The sequence below is a fragment of the Balaenoptera musculus genome, chromosome 7 (genome assembly GCF_009873245.2).
Source record: "Balaenoptera musculus isolate JJ_BM4_2016_0621 chromosome 7, mBalMus1.pri.v3, whole genome shotgun sequence".
Lineage (NCBI taxonomy): Eukaryota > Metazoa > Chordata > Mammalia > Artiodactyla > Balaenopteridae > Balaenoptera > Balaenoptera musculus.
In genome coordinates this window covers 101,460,357-101,483,752 of record NC_045791.1, presented here as the reverse complement: position 1 = coordinate 101,483,752, position 23,396 = coordinate 101,460,357, and the positions used below count along the sequence as shown (strand labels likewise).

The 23,396-nt window shown below is 45.0% G+C and overlaps 1 protein-coding gene across 4 annotated transcripts in view; it reads left to right on the top strand.

The window, feature by feature from the left end:
- The first annotated feature begins 337 nt into the window (after positions 1-337).
- IRS1 (insulin receptor substrate 1) overlaps positions 338-23,396 on the top strand; it is a 66,381-nt gene continuing 43,322 nt past the window's right edge. For 2 of the 4 annotated variants that reach the window (XM_036857343.1, XM_036857345.1), the window contains exon 1: positions 338-4,601. In XM_036857343.1, coding sequence (XP_036713238.1) covers positions 855-4,580 — 3,726 coding nt within the window. In that variant the 5' untranslated portion in view covers positions 338-854 and the 3' untranslated portion in view covers positions 4,581-4,601. Of the gene's footprint in view, positions 4,602-15,513; positions 15,525-23,396 lie in introns of those variants that run through there. The other 2 variants (XM_036857344.1, XM_036857342.1) reach the window with 2 other exon arrangements.

The window sequence follows — 23,396 nt, the reverse complement described above, 5'->3', positions numbered from 1 at the left end:
CCGACTCCTTCCCCAACCTTCCCCCGTTTCGCCTCCCGCCCTCGTCCTCCCCCCTCCTCCCCTGCCGACTGGAGCGAGGGGCAGGGATGAGCCTGTCCCTCTGGCGCGTCCCCAGCTCCCCAGGCTGCCTAGTAGCGTTTCGCGTGGAAAAGCCACTTTCTCCGCCTGGCGAGATGGGCCCGAACGGGGGCTGCAGAGGACGCGTCCGCGGGCGGCGGCAGCAGCAGCAGCAACGGCCGCAGCGCCGCGGTCTCTGCGATTGAGCTGGTATTTGGGCGGCTGGTGGCGGCGGGGACGGTTGGGGGGGTGGGGGTGGGAGGAGGCGGAGGAAGAGGCGAAGGAGGAGGAGGAGGGAGAACCCCGTGCAACGTTGGGACTTGGCAGCTCGCCTCCCCCTGCCCAAGGATATTTAATTTGCCTCGGGAATCGTTACTTCCAGAGGGGAACTCAGGAGGGAAGGCGCGCGCGTCTGGAGGGGCAACGCCAGGACCCCCGGCCGCCGCCTGCCTGCGCCGGACTCTGGCCCCGGCGGCGAGAGATGCTTCTTCCCGGCCGCGGCGGCTGAGAGGAGACTTGGCTCTCGGGGTATCCGGGCTGCACTCGCGCTGGACGCGCAACCTCCCCGCAGGGCATGAAACGCCAGTAAACTCCGGTCGGGGCTATCTCCTTGGCGCAGCTGCTGCGTCCTCCTCTACTGCCCCTCCCCGGCGCGGAGGGCGGCGTGGATTTCGGAGTCAGGGTTTCTGCCGCCTCCAGCCCTGTTTGCATGTGCGGGGCCGCGGCGAGGAGCCTCCGCCCCCCGCCCGGTTGTTTTTCGGCGCCTCCCTCTGCGCGGTGGCGGCGGCGGCGGCAGCATGGCGAGCCCTCCCGAGACGGACGGCTTCTCCGACGTGCGCAAGGTGGGCTACCTGCGCAAGCCCAAGAGCATGCACAAGCGATTCTTCGTGCTGCGGGCGGCCAGCGAGGCTGGGGGCCCGGCGCGCCTCGAGTACTACGAGAACGAGAAGAAGTGGCGGCACAAGTCGAGCGCCCCCAAACGCTCGATCCCCCTCGAGAGCTGCTTCAACATCAACAAGCGGGCCGACTCCAAGAACAAGCACCTGGTGGCCCTCTATACCCGGGACGAGCACTTTGCCATCGCGGCGGACAGCGAGGCCGAGCAGGACAGCTGGTACCAGGCCCTCCTGCAGCTGCACAACCGTGCCAAGGGCCACCACGACGGGGCCGCGGCCCCCGGGGCGGGAGGTGGCGGGGGCAGCTGCAGTGGCAGCTCCGGCCTTGGCGAGGCTGGGGAGGACTTGAGCTACGGGGACGTGCCCCCAGGACCCGCCTTCAAGGAAGTCTGGCAGGTGATCCTGAAACCCAAGGGCCTGGGTCAGACAAAGAACCTGATTGGCATCTACCGCCTCTGCCTGACCAGCAAGACCATCAGTTTCGTGAAGCTGAACTCGGAGGCTGCCGCGGTGGTGCTGCAGCTGATGAACATCAGGCGCTGTGGCCACTCAGAGAACTTCTTCTTCATCGAAGTGGGCCGTTCCGCAGTGACGGGACCCGGGGAGTTCTGGATGCAGGTGGATGACTCTGTGGTGGCCCAGAACATGCACGAGACAATCCTGGAGGCCATGCGGGCCATGAGCGATGAGTTCCGGCCTCGAAGCAAGAGCCAGTCCTCCTCCAACTGCTCCAACCCCATCAGCGTCCCCCTGCGCAGGCACCACCTCAACAACCCTCCGCCCAGCCAGGTGGGGCTGACCCGCCGCTCGCGCACAGAGAGCATCACTGCCACCTCCCCGGCCAGCTTGGTGGGCGGGAAGCAGGGCTCCTTCCGGGTCCGTGCCTCTAGTGATGGCGAAGGCACCATGTCTCGCCCTGCCTCTGTGGACGGCAGTCCTGTGAGTCCCAGCACCAACAGGACCCATGCCCACCGGCATCGAGGCAGTTCCCGGCTGCACCCGCCTCTCAACCACAGCCGCTCCATCCCCATGCCTTCTTCTCGCTGCTCGCCTTCCGCCACCAGCCCGGTCAGTCTGTCGTCCAGTAGCACCAGTGGCCACGGCTCCACCTCGGACTGCCTCTTCCCGCGGCGGTCTAGTGCTTCCGTGTCCGGTTCCCCCAGTGATGGCGGATTCATCTCCTCTGATGAGTATGGCTCCAGTCCCTGCGATTTCCGAAGTTCCTTCCGCAGCGTCACCCCGGATTCCCTGGGCCACACCCCGCCGGCCCGCGGTGAGGAGGAGCTGAGCAACTACATCTGCATGGGAGGCAAGGGGGCCTCCACCCTCACGGCCCCCAATGGTCACTACATTTTGCCTCGGAGTGGCAACGGTCACCGCTACATCCCGGCAGCCGGCTTGGGCACGAGCCCAGCCCTGACAGGGGATGAAGCAGCCAGTGCTGCAGATCTGGATAATCGGTTCCGAAAGCGGACTCACTCTGCTGGCACGTCGCCTACCATTTCCCACCAGAAGACCCCATCCCAGTCCTCTGTGGCCTCCATTGAGGAATATACCGAGATGATGCCTGCCTACCCACCAGGAGGTGGCAGTGGAGGCCGAGTGCCCAGCTACCGGCACTCCGCCTTCGTGCCCACCCACTCCTACCCAGAGGAGGGTCTGGAAATGCACCCCTTGGAGCGGCGTGTGGGCCACCACCGCCCAGACACCTCCAACCTCCACACCGATGATGGCTACATGCCCATGTCCCCAGGGGTGGCCCCAGTGCCCGGGAGCCGAAAGGGCAGTGGGGACTACATGCCCATGAGCCCCAAGAGCGTGTCTGCCCCTCAGCAGATCATCAACCCCATCAGACGCCATCCCCAGAGAGTGGACCCCAATGGCTACATGATGATGTCCCCAAGCGGCAGCTGCTCTCCTGACATTGGAGGTGGGCCCAGCAGCGGTGCCGCCCCTTCTGGGAGCAGCTATGGCAAGCTCTGGACGAATGGGGTAGGGGGCCACCACTCTCACGCCCTGCCACACCCCAAACTCCCTGTGGAGAGCAGTAGCGGCAAGCTGTTGTCTTGTACGGGTGACTACATGAACATGTCGCCAGTGGGGGACTCCAACACCAGCAGCCCTTCCGACTGCTACTATGGCCCTGAGGACCCCCAGCACAAGCCAGTCCTCTCCTACTACTCATTGCCAAGGTCCTTTAAGCACACCCAGCGTCCGGGGGAGCTGGAGGAGGGCGCCCGGCATCAGCACCTCCGCCTTTCCTCCAGCTCGGGTCGACTCCTCTATGCTGCGGCCGTGGAAGATTCCTCCTCGTCCACCAGCAGCGACAGCCTGGGCGGGGGATACTGCGCGGCTAGGCCCGAGCCCGGCCTGCCGCATCTCCACCATCAGGTCCTGCAGCCCCATCTGCCTCGAAAGGTGGACACAGCTGCCCAGACCAACAGCCGCCTGGCTCGGCCCACGAGGCTGTCCCTGGGGGATCCCAAGGCCAGCACCTTACCTCGGGCCCGAGAGCAGCCGCAGCCACAGCCGCAGCCGCCGCCGCCCCTGCTGCCCCCTCCGGAGCCCAAGAGCCCAGGGGAGTATGTGAATATTGAATTTGGGAGCGATCAGCCCGGCTACTTATCAGGCCCGGGGGCGTCCCACAGCTCGCCTTCTGTCCGGTGTCCATCCCAGCTCCAGCCGGCTCCCAGAGAGGAGGAGACGGGCGCGGAAGAGTACATGAACATGGACCTGGGGCCGGGCCGGAGGGCCGTCTGGCGGGAGAGCGCTGGGGTCCAGCCGGGCAGCATGGGCCCGGCGCCCCCTGGAGCTGCTAGCGTGTGCAGGCCCACCAGGGCAGTGCCCAGCAGCCGGGGTGACTACATGACCATGCAGATGGGCTGTCCCCGGCAGAGCTACGTGGACACCTCGCCGGTCGCCCCCATCAGCTATGCGGACATGCGGACCGGCGTCGTCGTCGAGGAGGCCAGCCTGCCTGGGGCCGCCGCGGCCACGCCCTCCTCATCCTCGCCGGCCTCTGCTTCCCCCGCTGCGCCTCAAGGAGCAGAGGAGCTGGCGGCCCGCTCTTCCCTGCTGGGGGGCCCGCAGGGACCAGGGGGCCCGAGTGCCTTCACGCGGGTGAACCTCAGTCCCAACCGCAACCAGAGTGCCAAAGTGATCCGTGCCGACCCGCAAGGGTGCAGGAGGCGGCACAGCTCCGAGACCTTCTCCTCGACGCCCAGTGCCACCCGGGCAGGCAACACGGTGCCCTTCGGAGGGGGGGCTGCAGCCGGGGGCGGCGGTGGTGGCAGCAGCAGCACGGAGGATGTGAAACGCCACAGCTCTGCTTCCTTTGAGAACGTGTGGCTGCGGCCTGGGGAGCTCGGGGGAGCCCCCAAGGAGCTGGCCCAAGTGTGCGGGGCCGCGGGGGGTTTGGAGAATGGGCTTAACTACATAGACCTGGATTTGGTCAAGGACTTCAAACAGAGCCCTCAAGAGCGCCCCGCTCAGCCGCAGCCTCCTCCTCCCCCGCCCCCTCATCAGTCTCTGGGACGCAGCGAGAGCGGCTCCACCAGCCGCTCCAGCGAGGATTTAAGCGCCTATGCCAGCATCAGTTTCCAGAAGCCGCCAGAGGACCTCCAGTAGCTCAACTGGACATCACAGCAGGTGCGTTTCATGGTGACAAAAGTCAGAAGACAAAATTGCTTTTAACCTTGTGCTCGAATTCGGTTCCCCTGCCCCCGCCCCTTCTTCCCTCTCCTCCCCACGGCTTCTTTAGGGAGTGCACTCCTAGGAGGGAGGGGTCAGGGCACAGGAGATGACACCTGTCTGATGGCCCGATAAATCTGTAGGAGCAGCCACAGGAGGGCTTTTTCCTTTGAGGTTCCCAAGTGAAGTACTTTGGTTTTTCCAAGACATATATGCTACAATACCAGTTCTGAGGTTTGTGAAGTTCATATATAAGAACCTTGATCTCTTTATCGAAGTTTTCTTTTGACTGTACAATTAGGTCAGTCTCAGGAAGGGACAGTTCTATAAAAATATTTATTAATACAGGGGCTAAGCCCTTCATGTAAAGGTAATTTCTCAGAGCTCTTAAGGGTGATTTTATCAAGTTGTTCTGTGTACTTTGGTTCTGTGATTTCACAATACCAAGGCAACATAAATAGCAGTGGGAAGCATCAATTTTTATTCCTGTTGCCCTAAAAAGATTCAGAAGTAAGAGCTTGCTTCGGCTTACGTATTTAAAGAAATACCTGTCTATGACTCTCTTTAGAACATAATTATTGGTGACATTTGTTTTTGTTCCTGCATGAAGATTTATGAAATATTACTCACACACCGACCCACAACCTCACAGGCGTGGCTGCTTTTGTACAGTTAAGGCTGCGTCCGTCTGGGACCCATTACTGAGTTAAGAGTTACGAAAATTCATCTCAGCTTGTGTGCCTTACAATTGTCTTTTCTTGAAAAGGCCCGCACAGAGACACCACACAGAGCATATTGGGGCTACTGTACATCTTCTGTAAAATTACCTAACATTTTTACACTGAAGAGAAGGAATATTAAGTCAGGGAAATGGAAGAGTTTGGTTTTCATCTGCACTGAATGTAAGGGCTAACCCTTGTACTCTTCATTTGTAGGATATTTATTGTTTGCCTTTTAAGTTCTAGAGTAGATGCCTCAGTGACTGTTGAAAGTTGGCTTCAGGTGGTCTGCGGCTAAGGCTGTACTGAAAACGAAAAACATTTGTAATAGGAAATTAGCCTGCCCTTGGTTCTGTTGAGACTGTTTTCTGGGGGTCATGATTGTGGGAGGAGGAGAGGAGTATAGTTTGCAAATAATGAGATGAGTTGGCAATGTAGAAATTTCCAGCATTTGGAAACACTTTATTCTGACAAACTGATAATCTTGTGATAGTCTTTTTATATATGCTTCACCGAATGAGCTTTTAAAATCATTTTTCTTCCTAATGTGTGTCCATTCATAAGAAATTCATGTGTGTACTGGGTTCCTATTGATAGGTATTTTTTTATTATGTGGTCACAGTCTCCTCGATTCTAACAGTTTCTAATATTTGACCCATATCATTTTCTGTTTCGTAGAACAAGGTACAGGTATACAGACATTCAAACTAAGATTTTAGCTGATATATTACACAAAGCATTTATTTGATTAGTATTCAAGATTTATTTTCATGATTCGTTCTCTAGAAGAGAGATTTAATTGTGTACCTCAACAGTAAAAATTTTGGTTACTTCAAATGATGTTTTTGGAAATGTGAATCTCTCTAACACTTTAACTGTTTGTGTTGCAAAGTGTTTCATTTATAAAAGAATGAGAATTTGAAGGGAAAAAAACCCAGCAGAACTAAGATTTTGCTTTTAAAGGAGATGAAAGATGAGGCTAACAAACAATAAGTTTTCCTCACCTGTTTTCTTAATTTGAACAGGTTTTGTTTTTCAAGAGAGTAGAATAAATACTATTTTGTTCTGAAGGAAATTGATGACCAAATAAAGTTTTTGTTTTTCAAAAGGGCTTTAAAATAAAATCCTCCTCATATGGAGGATCCACTAAAAACGAACCAACCAAAACAAAACAATCTTCTATTCTTAGCTTTCTGAGGGAAAATATAATATTCTGGAACAACCATATAAGCATATCCTTAATAATCCTGGAGTAGCAATAGACCATGCTTTGATAGCACCATGCAACAAAAATTCTAAAATGTGTATTTGTAAGATGTAAATGGAGAGAGTTGAGGGTGTGTGTGTGTATGTGTGTGTTTTAAGTGAGGTACCAAATGCTACTTGGCACATTTACATCCTGAATTCTGCTTGTCTGCCTTTGCCCTGTTGAGTTTAAAGATGTGATACGATAGGCAACTATCACCTGAAACAAAAAGAAATCAAACCTGTCTGTGGCAAACCACTTTGCCTGGGAATGAGTGTGTTAGTTTGTGAAAACCTTGTTTTCCTAACTTCCTCAGCAATTGCTATCTTTGCCTGTCTTTCCTGTTTCTCAGGTAAAACCTGAAATAGGAAAGGAATGAGGGGCTCAGAGATGTGTGCTCTTTCTCCTAAGCCCTCATTTTAAACAGCTCTGCTTGTTGAATATTTTTCACTGGAACATTTCTGAGGCATTTAGTGCAGGTGCCCCAGGACTGCTGGTTGCCCTTGATTCACCTTCTGTCTGACCACCTTTTCTGTTTCTCTTCTCTCTCTTGTCCGTCCGTGTCTCCTCTGGGTTCTGACCTGCCGGATTGTTTTATCCCCCTCTCCTATGCCCCTTGTTTCCCACCTCTTATTTCATGTTCCTGCCATTGTCTTTTTTTTTCTTTTTGGCTCCATTTCATAATTTCGCAGTACTTGTGGCCTACTCTCCGCAGAGAGTACATTGAGAGTCCAAAAGAGAGGGCAGAAAGGGCATGGCAGCCCAGCTATCTTCAACCAGCATTTACCGCAAATTTGTGTGTTAGTTTTGTAACTGCAGCTGGGCAGATAGAGCAGGCTTTGGCAAAGACACAGACTCCAGCCATTGCTTTAAGGTTCCTTTTTTTTTTTGGTCATTTTGTTACATCCCCTTGAAAAACAAAATGGGCCATTTTTCTTCCTTTCACTGCATTTCCTAGTTGTGATTTCCAGGATGCCTACCTCCACGACTACCTCCCATCTCTCCTTCCCTCTCCCTCCCTCCTGTCCCCTCGCTGTGTGGCCTTTTTGTCTGGCGCACACCCTCTGGGCTCTGGCACTTTCCCGTTTCCTCGGTCACCTCTGCTTCCTGCATTCCTCCCTATTTATTTGGGGCTTGGCTCCCCTGCCTCCTGCAAGCCCCCTTTGGCCTGGGGTCGGGGGATCTGCAGCGAGGCTGAGGGCACCCTAAGAAGACTCCAGCCCGGCCCTCCTCCGATCAGCCCGGCCCTCCTCCGATCGCCTGGGGGCGCGGGGGCGGCCGGGTCCCTTCCCCGGCGCGTGGTGTGAGGTGGCGGCGGTGGCTGACGGCGGTGGCTGACGGCGGTGGCGGGCGAGCCGCGGCCCCTGCAGGGCAGTACAGAGTCTGGCCCTGAGCGGGCGGGGCAGCCGGGCTCTGATTGGCCCCGCCGGAGCCAATCAGCGCGAGCGTAGGCCGAGCCGCTGCAGGGGTGGGGAGGGGCCTCGGGCGAGGGTTGATAGGGGGGCCTTGGTCCGGAGTCTGGGGGTGGCGGCGGGCCGGGCATCCGTCGCCCACCCTTCTCCCTCCGCCCCTTCCCTCTGGAGCCCACAGAACTGAGCCAAGTACACGCCCCCTCCACCCCCCTCCCAGAGGATGTTATGCACTCGGCCTTATTCTTGTCCATCTAGACCAGAATCCTAAGAATGAGAAAGTCCAACCAGCCCACTGACAGAGGCCGGAAACACACGCTTCCTCTTATATTTAATTGAGAAAAATCCAGGCCGTGACCATGTGACGTGCCCCATTTTGTTTCCCTCCTCTCTTTACTACGGTTTACTACTACGCCACGTTCCTGTTCCTTCACCTTCCTGTCTTGAAATCTGCAAGCAGGAGGGAGCTCTACAGCACGTGGTTGTAGGATTGATTGGGTTGGCTCAAGATTTTTACATTTACTTCTCTTACTACTGGGAGGGAGGAGAGAAAAAAACGGAGCAGGAAATACAAGTGCTGTGGCTGGCACCGTGTGGGGATCATTCGGAAAACACATTTGGCTTGAAATTACGTTAGGGTCAACCCTTTACTGAGTGCTTGCAGTTTGCAAAGCACCAAGCTAGATAAGATCAACAAAAACTGACCATCCTCGGCCCATGGGAGCTCACTGAGAAATGAAACCGTCTGATGTAGCTTGCTTGCAAATCGTGAGAATCTAGAAATTCGTTACAAGGGCTTGGGTAGGGCTCCTTACTGAGCTTGGAGGTAATGCTGCTTGCTTCTCAGAAACAGGTTTGTCTTTTGACCAGTGACAGCCCTAGTGGCAGCTCATCAGGGCAGACTGGGCGAACTGATTTTGAAAGCTTGCTAGATTTGTGTTGTGCTCCCTCACATAACCAAAATTGTGTGAAGTGTAGTACCAAATGAGATCGGAAATTTGTTCAGATTTGTCTTTTGTACAATAAAGAGGGGAAATAACAAAGAGAAATACCATGGAAGTATTTTCTTCTCCCCATCCCTCTCAAATAAGCATTTCTCACCAGCCAGCAATCCCTGTTGCAATCACTGAATCATAAGCCCCAAAGGCAGCATTTTTCCTTAGGTGTTGGTTGAAACATCGCAGGTGAAAATGTAAGGAAGTAATTCTATGCCCCTGAGTAATTCTATGCCCCAATACTGCTTCTGAGCCGGTGGGAGTGAGCTTCTCTGCTGTTCCAGAAAACCTTGAGCATCTAACAATCTTCTTAATTTCTGCCATTGTTTGGGTAGCTTTTTGTGTTAAAAATAAATCCATAAAAAATTTCATATATTAGAGTCATTTATCTGATTGCCCCCCAGATAAACACACTATCTCCAAGATTGTCTTACAAGTAAGAGACTTGGAATCCAAAAGGGCATACTTCCCTCCCCCCTCCTTTTTTTTTTTTTTTTTTGTTTGTTTATCAGAATTCCCGGAAAGTAGTTTAATGCTATCTTGAATGATACAATGGAAAAAACAGCTTCTGGGAGCCAGAGATCTTGGGTTGTAGCACAGCCTGTGCCCTTCACTAAGCTGAGCGACCTTGAGAAAGTCACTTTATTTCTCTGTACATATTTCCTCATCAGTAACTGGAGAATTTTGTTCTAAATTATTCTAACTTCCTTTGCAGCTCTAAACGTAGGGATATTTTGGAGAAAATGACTGATATTCTTTAATGGGTCAGTTGTCCTGAGGATTCTTTCTGAAGAAGCTATTGATGGGGTTGTAATGAAGTGCATTAGAATATACTGTTCTGTCCTGTTCTAACTTCTGGATCACTCTTTATGGTTTGATTCAGGACTGATTTTTAACCTTTCTTGTTTGGAGGGGGCATTTTCAGGTTTTAACAGACCTTAAGACAAACCTTCCTGACTACACCAGTCTAAATTTTTGGAACCTTCTCTAGACTGGATTCGGTTCCTCTCCCTCCTCCCTAAGGTCACCTGTTGGAAGCATCCCTCCCCACCTGACAGTATAGGTCAGGCTTTAACCAATCCATGTCTATGACATTACTCTGTTTATTATGTTGGAAATCACCCCTTCTTGCGCTGGTGGTCTGTTTATGGACAATGTTTCTCATTTGTTCCATCAGAATCCTTCAGTGAGGTATCCACTTGAGTGAATGGAGAGGAAATCTGAGAGGGCAATTGGGAACTATAGGAATTTGTGCACAATTTTTTTAGTTTTATTTTTCTCTGTTAGATGTGTGAAAAAGTTCTTGCTGGCAGAAATCAGTGTTGTCCGACTTTGTACTTCAGGATTTTTGATTGGTCGTTTGAGCTGTACAGTGCTTTGCTGACCCAGTGTAATCCTGACTGTCCAGTTGCCAATGTATTCAGAGGTTCCTACCCTTTGGGCACCTCCATGTGGATTTCATAAATCATTAGAATAGTTTATTGACTCTTTCAATCAAAACTTCTTTGACCTAATGCTTTTCCAATCCTCCTGCTATAATCATATATATTTCTTAGCTGTATAGTATATGAATGGTTCCTTTTATTTTGGTGGGTTGGTAGTTTTAGTATAATAGAACATTTCACAATTTTAAGGTTTTGTTTTGCTTTGTTTTAAAGAAAACCATTTCCTCAATTATTTCCTCATGTTACGGAGTTACTGGAAATTGTATTCAAGGAAAATAGCTTCTTGTGGATTAGTTTGAAGTCAGTTTCACACTAAAGATTCTGTAACTTTTTTCATACTAATACTTTTTTTTTTTTTTTTTTGGCTGCGTTGGGTCTTCGTTGCTGTGCATGGGCTTTCTCTAGTTGTGATGAGTGGGGGCTACTCTTCGTTGCGGTGCGCGGGCTTCTCATTGCAGTGGCTTCTCTTGTTGCGGAGCACGGGCTCTAGGCACGCGGACTTCACTAGTTGTGGCTCGTGGGCTCTAGAGCTCAGGCTCAGTAGTTGTGGCGCACGGGCTTAGCCGCTCCGCGGCATGTGGGATCTTCCCGGACTAGGGATCGAACCCGTTTCCCCTGCGTTGGCAGGTGGATTCTTAACCACTGCGCCACCAGGGAAGTCCCCTAATACTTTTCTTGCGTTTAAAATAATAGATACTCTACCACATTTATAATTATGTAATTGACTTATTATTTCATTACCTTGTGAGTCCATAGCTATATGGCAAACTTTAAAAGTTCTCTTAAAAATGTAATTGAAACAGGCTCAGAAGTTGTAATCACATTGAATTTTAACTTAACAGAATTAAATTTTGATGTTGGTATGGTATAATTGTATACTCATTTCAAACTATTGTGAAATGTTGCAAAAAAAGTTGTTGTAAAGCTTTTTAAAATGATAGACTAGTAAATATCATCTTTTTGGTTCTATTCTTATCTTCCAGTATAGAAATGATAGTATTTTCTCCCATTCTTAATTTATGGGAATAGGCGGAAGATAGATCAGATAAATATAAGGTACTGTCATCTATGGGAAGAGGAAAGTTTTCCATTTTAATAATCTTGCTGCAGGCTCTACCATAATCTATTTGTTAAAACAAATTTGGTTGGATAAATGTTATTTGTGCTTCTTCAATGAGTCAGTGATCTTTGAATAACAGAGCTTTTACAAATGATGTGTTTATGTTGAAAAGGCTGCTTTTCTTTTTCAACCCCCTTTCTGCATTTTCATGAATGATAGCGGTGGAATTAAATACGTGGGTCAGACTATAATTTTAATTGTATTTATCTTCAAGCAGAGAGGAGATTTTTGTGGTTTTATTACCCTACCTTGAATATTTTATTAAGCTGTGTTGCCTTCATTGTCTTCCTTTGCCATTCCCTGTTTTTTGTTGTTGCTGTTTTCCAGTCTGTGTCACACTGTCCATCATCACCCCTGACCCTGTTGGAGCCAAACCCATATACACTGGTTGCTAATTGGTCGGGCTGAAGAAGATGCCAGTATAACCCAAGTTGTAGTAAAGAAAAAAGACGTTGATAAACTTCCCTCCCCCCTTTTTTTTCTGTTGACCAAAAAGTACTTTGATGTGAGTTCTCTGATCCTCCCTGACATATTTAGGTCATGGTACTGAACAGTATCAGTTAATCTTGAGAAATTGATAGTTGTGTTATGTTTGTTGAAATGATCAAAGAGTCATTCTTTTGGTTGTTGTTGTTTTCCTTCATATATATCTAGTGTGGCAAACAAGTTATATTTTACACAGAAAGTCGTGATTCTTTTAGGAAGGTTATGATCTAAATGAGACAGGCAAAATTTAAAAAAAAAAAGACATTTGCTAAAAATAGAGCAGTTGAAGGTCTCTGAAATATTCAGTAATTACTATGTATTTAACTACTATTCAATATTCTCCAATGATGAGTTCCCTGTTCTTTTAAAGATTATTAAAAGGGCTCTATGGGATATGAAACATAATCGTACTTAGCCTTGAATTTTAGGGATTGTGGGAATAATCAGAAGAACTTTCCATCTCCATTACAATAATGGAGGCCACCCACCTCCCAACCCCAAAATAACTGATCTGCCTTTGGCCAGACAGGCCCTAAACTATGATTCCCCTCCCCCACTTTGCCTCAATAAACACCACTGAGCACCTGTGGTATTCCAAATAGCACGTATTTTGTTAAGAGGATGGGGATGAAGACATGGAAACGGGGACAAAAATGGGAGCGAGGAGGATTCATCCAAGTAATTACCAAGTTTCTTATGGCACAGCTTACTTGGGGGAAAAAATTGAGATTCAGAAGGTGCAGTCCATGAAAATCTGCATTTTTCCTATACTTACAGGGCTAAAGTGCCCATGTGTCTTAAAGTTTTGCAGCCATCTAACCATGGCTTCCCGCCTTACCATAACACAAGCATACTTAAATAGTTTATAAGGCTGTTGAAACTCTCCTTTGGGAGAATGGTGCATTTTCGGCCATTCTGCTAGCAAACATAATATTTACAAGAAGCAAGAAAAAGATATCTTTGGTCTAAGTGAAGCAGCCAGGAGAGGGGTCCAGGTGTTAAATATGCAGGAGTTTTGTGAGTACTTGTCACGGGTTGGTCAGTGTTAGGAAACATGGGGTGAAGATGAGTGCTGCAAAAGAAATTGTAAAATCTTTTCTTTTGGTCTTAGAAGCATTATTATTCAAGGACTTTTTCTCCCCCTTTGGGTAGGTGGTTTTTATTTTTAGTAGTGAAAACCTCTAAGCCTCTGACCTCTGGTTCCTGTGCTTGCTTCTGGCGGGAAGTATAATCTTCTTTGAGATTTTGTCATTTCTCTTTTTTAAGCTTTCTCTCTCTCTCTCTCTCTCTCTATTTGTTTTGATGGTGTGCAGTCATACTTGTTTTTAAGCTTATGGTAGTTTCTTCCAGAAACATTAAAAAGCATTTTTTTAAAGACCACCAAGTTTTATGATAGTTTGCTGTATCTATTCACACTATTTTTTTCTTTAATATTTTGGTATAGGCAACGCATGCATGTGCTGTAAGTTTCAAGTGGTTTAAACTTTTTTTTTAAAGGTATAGCGTGAAAATGAAGCCTTCCTCCCACTCCAGTTCCCCAGCTTCTCTTCTCAGAGGCCACCACCAATGCTCGTTTTTTGTTTATCTTTCCAGAGCTGAGCTGCTCATAAAATTTGAAGCTTAGTAACAGAAAGTTGGGTAAATGCCCAGCAGCTCAGAGTCTTCCATGGAAGAGCACACTCAGACCCCACATTTCTGCACGAAAGGATCACAGCAGACGATATACCTCTTACAATAGACTCACTGCTTTGTTTTTGTTAAAGGGAAAGAGAAAAGTACTCTTTATTTTCCATGCCTCCTTTGAATACTCAGGTTAAAAGAAGTACATAACCCACAAAGGAGGAAAAGCGTTAGTTAAGAAATGGTCACCTTTTCTAACTTTGAGGTGTTTGTGCTGATTGATGGAGAAGGGGAAGGTGTCTAAATTTTCAAATTATCATGGTATTACTCAAGCATTCGGCACCCAACCACCTTAGCCCCCCACCCCAAGACTGAATGAATAACTAGTTCTTAATATAGTGTAGTAGGATTAAGTATAAAGGTTAAGGATCTTTGTGAAGACTTTCTGGACACTAGGGTCTCATAGTTTTGAGAGTTCAAATGAATTAATGCCTCTTGCTGGATGACTGAGAGCTAGAAGTTCACCTCTGAGAAAAACATAAAAAGTGACTGCTTGGAGCTTCTAGTACCAGAGGCTGTTGTCTATATTCTTAATGCCATTGGTGGTTGGTGCAAATATTCATGCTATTTTCCTAGAGTAGAGAATTATACTTTCTAACAGTCCTCAGGCGGCTCACACAGGACTGGAAATGAAATGTTGTCCTGGAAAGGCACCCAGAGCCCGAGGACATGAGGCATCTTGAACCATCCTCCCTCTTCCTCTTCACCAGGACTGCCCTTTTCCCATGGACACAGGAAGCTGGACCGGATGAGAACTTAAACTTGAGTGGGGAGAGATGGGGAGCAATGACTGAAATGGAGTCAAAGACTTTTAAATGGGTTGAAAGAGGTTTTCCCACCTGAGCACAAGCCCAGATCTGGGTAATGCAGAGTTGCTAATTATTGGAAAGCAAACCCAAAGGGTTGGCAACATCCCACTCAAAGCCAAAGCAGGACTTTTAACTCTTTGCCCCAGATCTTCTACCAGGCCGTATTTACTTTTTTCTTTTACCAGAATCCCCAATGTCTTAAATGTTCCTGAGGTTATGGAACAAAGCAAAATGGGGCCACTGTATAAAGTATGTCATGGTAGAGGGAGGGGAGGGAGATCCCTAAAGTGTTTTGAGGGGCTGGCTGAGTGAGGGTATTTATAGCCTAGTCTTGGCAACTCCTACCTACCCTGCTCAACTCCTCCCTTGACTGCTGTTTTTGCCCCCTTTCCCAATTCCAGTGCCTGCTTTAAACTACAGCTAAACAATAATTTTCTTTCAAAGTTGATCCCATCCCTCTGGTTAGATTAAGGAATGTAAATATTACATTCTTTTTTAAAGAATGGGTAATGACTTAATTTCTGAAAATATTTTACCTCCACTAGTAGGGTACCCTGGACATCATTGGGATTATAGTTAAAACTTTCCCTTTTGCCTAAACTTTACTGCGTGTGTGTGTGCGCGCATGTGTGTGGGGGGGGGAAGTGGGGAGGTGGGTCAGAGGGTTAGGATATGGAAACTACAGTCCAGTAAAAAGGGTTCTATTCCTAAAACTAGGTCTTTAAAAGTATCTTGCAGCCTGAGCCTTGGTCCCTCGCGAGTCCCTGCAAGGGACGACCTTCAGAAAGTGTGCCGGCTTGTTGTTTCTCGGGCCTTTGAACCGGGTGAGGAATGTATCTCAAGACGGAAAAATGAATGATTGGTGCTTTTAGCCTCCAGCTTGAAACTCGCTGGAGGAATGTTATTGTCCCTTCAGAGCCTGCTTTCCAGCCACCTGGCCTCTTGGAAAGCATCTTTGCAGAATGAAGTCCTCAACAAAAACCCATGCCACATACTGGACTGAATGTTAATATTATGACATAGTATGAGTGTGTTTCGTGTTTGGTAATTGCAATCATTGTTGCTTTTGTTGTGGTCATCCATTTACAATGCTTGGTGTCAGTTAATTTATCTCTTGTAAAAATAAAATACAGTGTGTGTGTGTGTGTGTGTGTGTGTGAAAACAAAAACAAAAACAAAAACCCATGCCACCCAATTCGATCTAATTCATTAGCTACTTTTTGGTGGATTTTAAATGAATGTCTCTTCTCTAAGAATAGAACCCCATTCTATAGCTTCCTCACCACCCCAACTGAGATGATTTATGGTTACTCGTGAGATAAAGAAACTTCAGGCTTTTTTTTGGCTTGGGGAATATTATTTTAAAAAATAGTGGCAGGAGGTATTTAGGGACATAAATAAAGAGTTCTTAGCTCTGATGAGTTCAGAATGGATTTCACCATCTGTAAAATTGCATTTGCAATGTAAAATCAATACATTTAAATGATCAAAGAAAACATTTAGAGTATTCGATTTGCTGGGTTCCAGTGTACCTAGCACCCAGTCTCTTTCCTTTCTTTTAGAAAGCTTACCCCTTCCTGAGAGATGCTGGAAACCCCTGTCCTGGCTCTAATTACTGGTTTAATGCTACTCCTTCCTACTAAAAATTGTAAGCTGTTTGAGAGTAGTGTCACTAATTGTTTCATGACTCCAGTATCTGTGGAGGCGCACACAAAATGCTTGCCGACTTAAAAATTTGTATATCAACAAACAGATCTGGAGAGAGTTGTTGAACGAAGGAGAAGACGGCTTTAGAAAAATCCCAAACAAAAACAATACTGTGGATATATTTTGAGTACCTCAAGCCATTTCATTTGCCAAATATTTTTAAAATCATATTCAGATTTAACAATATATTTAAAAAAATAGTCAAGCAAAATTACAGGAGTCTTTGCAACCTGATATGACCGGATATGAAAACTTGGGGAAAATTAATTACAGCTGCCTCATTGCTGTGTCTGAAATGCTTGGAAACTTCCTCTGTTCCCCCAAACCATTCTTTTAAAGATTGACGGAAACTTTGCTTTGTTTTGACAAGATTTATTTCTTTGCTTCCAACAGTAGTTCATCAACTTTTATTCTGCTAATAGAGTTCTTCTGATGTTAATTGTAGCCTACTGATCTAGGTCAGAGCATAGCATTTTCACTGAGGTTTAAGATATCAAAAGCAATGAGAAAAGTATTTGAAAAATAATTATTGTATCATAGTTACCTCTATTTTTAAAAAGAGGCCAGTTGTTAAGTATTTGATTCATAGAGTAGCCTTCTAATTTGTCCCTATGCTCGTTCTTTTTCTTCTTCTCGAGTATATTGTTGCTAATTAGCCCTTCTACTAAAATATAGGTAAGGTCTGGGAAAAGGAATTAAATTTAAACAAGTCCATTTTGCAAGTGTGGTACTTCTTACTACTCTGCTAAAAAGTTATCTTGGTCTCAGCAGTTGATCCTAATTGCCAAGATACGAGACTTTTCCCCTGTTTCAGCTCTTGATTAAGGCTGGGCTAGTTTGATGACCAAAGGAGTAGAATGTATGTTCTAAACTAGCTATTCAGCTATTATAACAATTCTTCTTAAACATTGCTTGAAATTTTAAGTATTACGCTAACAATTAGCATCCAAGCAATTTTACATATAGCAAAACATTTGTCATCCTTTCACATAAAACTCCACAAGTCCCCAGGATCTGTAACATAAATGTGTTCTATTTTATTTTAAATAGGACTTCAGTTTTCTTGGTCTTGCACAGTCACATTGGCATTCAGGCTACTTTCTAAAACTTGAAAGTGTTTCCAGCGGGTATGTGTCGGGTATTGAGCTAGGCTATTTCTCTCTCTGCCAGGGTGGTTGACTGGGTTTACATGCTTAGTGCAATGTGTCTGGCATTTGGTTGACACTGTTTGTTGTAGATACTGAATGAATGAATGTGGGACCATATGTTTTTAAACCACAGTATGGGAAAGGTGCCAACACCTCATTTATCTGGAGAGCAGAATCCTATTCTATTCAGGAGGACAGAGAGTTTTTCTTAGCTACATTACCACTGTCTGACACTTGGTGGTACTTCTTGTCTTACATGTTTCCATTCATTCCATAATTAAACTGTTGTAATTACTGAACCTGGAAGTTTGAAGAAATCATAACTGGTCTTGAAGATAGTTTTGGGGAATCGCCAAAGACTCAAATGTTTGTAGTTCTGGCTAAATAATGCAACAAGGAGTTAGTGAGATACTACTGAGTGTCAGGCGTATCCCTAAGTTTTTGAGTTACAACTGTAAAGAAAACACATGAAAATTCAGACCCTCAAAGAGCTTTTTTTCATGAGGACTGGTTGAGGGAGAGGCTAGAAAGGATCAGCCTTCTCGGGGGACAAATAACATCCACTGAGAGAAGGAATAGGGACTACTGGCCCTTTTTCTGGACTTGAGGGGTTGACATTGATTTGTTCATGTACTTTTACTTTAAAACTCATCATGTCCTTTTGCCTGGATCTAAGTACGTCATTTGTACTCCTTGTGGTTTTTCAGTCATGACTAAGGTTGCCTTGTGACTCACAAATGAAGCAAAGTCAGATTTTCCTGACGTCAAAGGGCAGGATTTGAAAGAGAGGGAAGTAAGACTTGAAATTGGTGTGTGTCTGCTTGAGAGAAGATTGTCTTATGTGAAAGGCAAGATCTAGAACAGATGACACCATGGGAAGGGTGTGCGGGGTGTGTGATGTCTCCAGTAGGCCCTGGAAAAGACTGGCCACAGCTGTGGCCACCGCTGTGTGTTGGGCCACGTGTGTGTGCTGGTGTCATGAACCACAGCTTATGTTGTAGTTTTAGATGGTAGTATTGATAGTTTTCACTGCGTATTAAGAGGTTCCTTTTGAAGACTATTATGCAAAACTGGTAATTTGTCATACCAATTCTTTTCTGAAGTTTTGGTTGAAAATTCTGTTGGACAATTATTTAATATGTTTGCTTTTCTCTACATTTATTCCTTATACAAAATGTGAGGAAAGACCAATATCTTGAAACTACTCTTTAAAAAATGCTTTTATTTTGATATTACTGTGTAATTTACTAATAAGGATCTTCAGGTATGTTCCTGTTACATCCATACATCACGAGAGTAAATTCCACCATTTTGAGGTGACTTTTCTAGTGGTTACCAGCTTTTACGGTGACGAAATCTGAGATTATTTCCCTCATTCTGATTTTAGTTGTGGTGACAAGTGATGACCCTTGTCCTTTTTTTTTTGTAAATTGAATATATAAGTTATATTTTTATCAGGAGATTTAACTTTATGTAGTAAAAAAAAAACTTCTGTAAGGTACAATAAGGTTCTAAAAACAAATTAAAGATAAAACAATGAATACATTTAAACGTGCAGAAGATAAAACAAGAAATCATAACAACATTGGTACTGTTATTAATCAGTTTGCTAAAAGAGGAAGTAAGACTGGAAATGAATTTAAACAGAAATTCATAGAAGAAAATAGGCCATAAACATAAAATATTTCATAAGTGATTGGACAATGCTCATGAAACTGAATATGACTTTCTGGGTTTCAAATATAATATATATCAATATTTAATTGCTGAAATTTAATTGTAGAGCCAGTTGCCTCTGAAAGAAATTTTGCATCATCCAACTTTTCTATAAAAAAATCAATAATTATATCAAATACAGTTTACAATTTGGGGTTCTTTAAAGTGGCCAGGAAATTTAAAGGTGTTTGAAAACCATTTAGAGAGCAGAATGCATGAATATTTTTATAGCTAACTAAACTTGTTTTATTGCTCATTTTTAACTCAGTAGTATTTTTTTTAAGCATTTCCTTACTTTCTGTTACTATAAGATACTCCATGATCATCTTATTCGTTTCCTGCCCCAGTCCTAGAATCATCAGTTTCTCCAAGGAGCCCTGATTCCTTTTATTGGAGAATTGTATTAGAAACCAAGATCTTGGCACTAGATGTGTTTGTTCCTACTGGGATGTTATTTCTTTTTTGCCCTCTCAGCTGTCAGAGTAAGGAAATGTTTGTGTGTATTACTAACCCATATATATATACACATATCTATAAAAATTTCTGCGTGTAACCATCTGTAACTATACTAAGCTAAGCATGAGTTCATACTAATGTATAAACTCTAATAAATTTCTGTATGGATTATTCTCGCCTCCTTCCCTTGCTTATCTGCACCTCCCACCCCAAAAGTGAGAAACCTGGCTGTCACCATCCTTCATCCATTTACTTATTTGTTCAATTCCACTACATATATATACAAAGAAGTGTCAGAATTGTCAGCCCATGCCCTATAGGAAATGACTTGATCAACTAGAGTGCAGTTTCTTTTGCCTTTAGTTTTGTAGATTTGCCTCCTTTCCAGTTACCTAGGTCAGCACCTGATAATCTCCACATGCTTCAGTGAGGTTGCTTCATGCATCTGTAATACATCTAGATGCTTCGGTCACATTCTACATTCCACCTGTAATCACTGATCTCTCAAATTTAAAAAAAAAATTTTGCATACACTTAAGGCTTACTCTTTTTGCTATCAAGTTCTAAGTTTTGACAAATGCTTAATGTCTTGTGTTTACCATTACAGTATCATGCAGAATAGTTTCACTATCCTAAAAATTACCTGTGCTTCCCTGTTTAAACCTCCTCCCTCTCCCCAGCCTCTGGGGATAAACCACTGATCTGTTTATCATCTCTGTAGTTTTGCCTCTTCCAGAATGTTATATAATTGGAATCACACAGTACGTACATTTACCAGACTGGCTTCTTATACATAGCAGTATGCTCTTAAGATTCATCCATGTCCTTTTTTATGGCTTGACAGTTTCATTTCTTTTTATTGGGGAATAATATTCCATTGTATGGATGTACCACAGTTTGTTTATCCAGACCATTGACCTTTTATGGGATGTTTTCCTACATGTGTTTGAAGACCTTTGTGAAGTCATCTCTCAGTTTTCCCTTCATATTCACCATTATTAAGTTTTAGTTGGCGTTCGGATTTCTCAAACCTTCAGTCAGTTTTGTGGTTCTTTCCAAAACCTATAAAATATTCTGCATCTTTTTCCTGCGCAGAATTGGCCAACATTCTGGAGTAGAGTGTTTCAGACCAACCCAGGCTACAGTTGGAGATTTGCTTTCTGATTTCTCCAGTTCTCCCCCATTTTAATCTGCTTGTGTCAGTGTTTATTTGTTCAATGGCAGCAGAACGTTTTAGATTTTTGTATCACGTTGGAGCCACTGTGATCACCTTCTTAAGCTCTCTTGCTTCAAGGACCTAGCTAGTTGGATTTTTTTAAACAATTACATGAATCCTTCTACTAGTAGTCTTTTAAAAAATATTTTATAATATTGCCTCACTATAGAGATTTACAAAATCCATTTTTCTCTTACAGTAATTGTTTCCCAGGTCTCAGGGGATCAAGTTAATCCACTTCATGTGAGCTTGGTCATCATCGATTCTGGACATCCAGGAGGAATCTGGAACTGGCCAGGCATTCCCGTCTGATCTGGGTTCTGGGTGGTTCACACAAGGCAGCCACAAGGTTCATCCCTGTCTGGACTTGTAGTCTGGGAACAGGGCTTTCCTTCCTGGACTACAGAATTGTTCCTGGCTCATAAAGGGGCCACTCTGTGAGAATCTGTGCTTATCACCCTGGTGTGAAAAAAGGCAGCTACTTAGCAATTGGCTAAAAGGGGCATGAAGAGCCTATTTATAGAATCTTTCACCACTTAACAAAAATTTTTGAGCATTTACTATAATTCAAGGTGAAGTCAACCTTAAGGCTACTCTCCTAGGGTGACTTCCATTGACCAAGGTAAAACCCCTTCTTACCCAGCTTGGGTGGATGTGCTCTGGGGCAGGTAACTAGAGGAGGGAGTGATAAGAGGGCCATAAAGGCACAGATGTTTTGTTCAAATACCATAAAATCCCAGGCCGTTTATCGTTTGTGTTCTGTGCCATAGTCCCATTCCACATAGTCTTTTTTTTTTTCTTTAAAAACACAGACGTTGATTTTTTTCCTCTCTTTCTCTGAAATGGTCTCAGCTTGTTGTGTGATTCTGGCAATAGAATTCCTGACATACTCATATAATCATAAAGATTATAGCTAGGTGTCTTTTATACCTGTGTGCATGTGTGTGTCTCCATGTATTTTATCCTTGGGTTACATGAGTAATTTTTCAAACACATTCCTGTATAATCAGTTTTGTTGTCTGTACTTGTTGACTATGAAAGCCCCTGGAAGAGTTGTTTAAAAGACCTAGGGGTTTCTTGAAACACATCCTTTTCATCAAAATGACTCTCTGAACAAAAGCTATTTTTAAGACTGTTTAAAAATTAACTGACCTGAAATAAATCTTATGTTCTTTTGTGAACTATATATTAAAAATAGGGATCTATATCTGCTAATGGCTTTTGTTTCAAAATTTCCAGAAATATCCAAATAGAGTGCCATAGGTCATTGACTAGGGACATTCATGGGATCCTCCATAGAATTCCTGGGGCTGCTGGATTTTGCACGTTCTCGATTGCCACCAAAGCCTAAGAGGAATTGGTGTGACTGGACTATATTTGCATTTAGAGTGTTAGCAAGCCTCCAGAGTACATATGCTGGGCTATTTATGAAACAACTTCAGCTGACAGCTGAAGATCAGAAGATTCTATTTTGGGACGTGTCCTAAATGTGAGGTTCTGTGGTGGAAAAAAATTTAGTGTCCTACAGATAAGAATACTTAAAACAGGAAGCAATGGTAATTTACTGCATCCTGTATAAGTATTCTTATCAGTCTGATAAGCTTTTGGTTTCAGTTCTGCTTTCCTGATTTCTTTTCCTGTAATCAGCTTCTATAAGAGGATTAAAAACGGGGGGGCGGGGGGGGGTGGTTCAGGGGTCCGGAGAGAATTTACCAGCATCATTTTTCCTGTCTTGATAAGACTCTTTCATTTCCTACCACTCAATGGTACTTACTCTGCTAAGAGAAGAACCGTGTACTGTGGTTCACTCATCCCATTGGCTCATCTACTGTGTTTATGCCTATAGGATTGCTTCTGTATATATTGTAATGCAAGGCTAGGTTGCCTATCATACGTGAAAGGTTGAATGATATGACAGAACCAGCATGGGCAGGAAAAGAGGAGATGTAAATTTTATTCCTGATTTGGCCACTTCCTGGGATCCAGCATTCTTTGACCTAATTTTCTGGTCCATAAAATTGGATGCAGTGATAATTTCCCCAGTCTATCTTACAGTTTTGTTTGGATCAAGTAAAAGTGCAGTTGTAAACTATGAATTGCCTTTCGAGCCTAAGGTTTGCAGTGGTTTGAGTTTAAATCCCACCACTCCCCTTTCGCCCTTAGAACACAAGGGTGCTTTTGGTTTATGTTCTTTCCTTATTAAGAATATTTTTCAAATTCAGTGAGCCTCTTAGACATCTTGGCTGGACGGGTATATTGTGATTGAGTGCCTGAAAAGATGCATCGACTCTGACTCTCTAGTTCTATTTGTTTCATGAAGCTTGAATGTGTTGTACAGTGAAATTCTAGGAAACTGGGTTGCATTTATTAGCTGGGCATAGAAAAAATAAAGTTCTACACGTGGGCTAAATTATTTTATAAGCTGAAAGTATAAATCAGGATTAAAGACGGAAATGTATTTATTAAATTTTAAAAGGAGGTATGTGCATGCATTTTATGCATTTTATAGTTCCTGTGGATTTAATTATATACTAAATATGGAAAATAAAAGTATTACTGGGTGGTGATGAATGTTTTCTTCCACAAAATTCTTGTTGATAA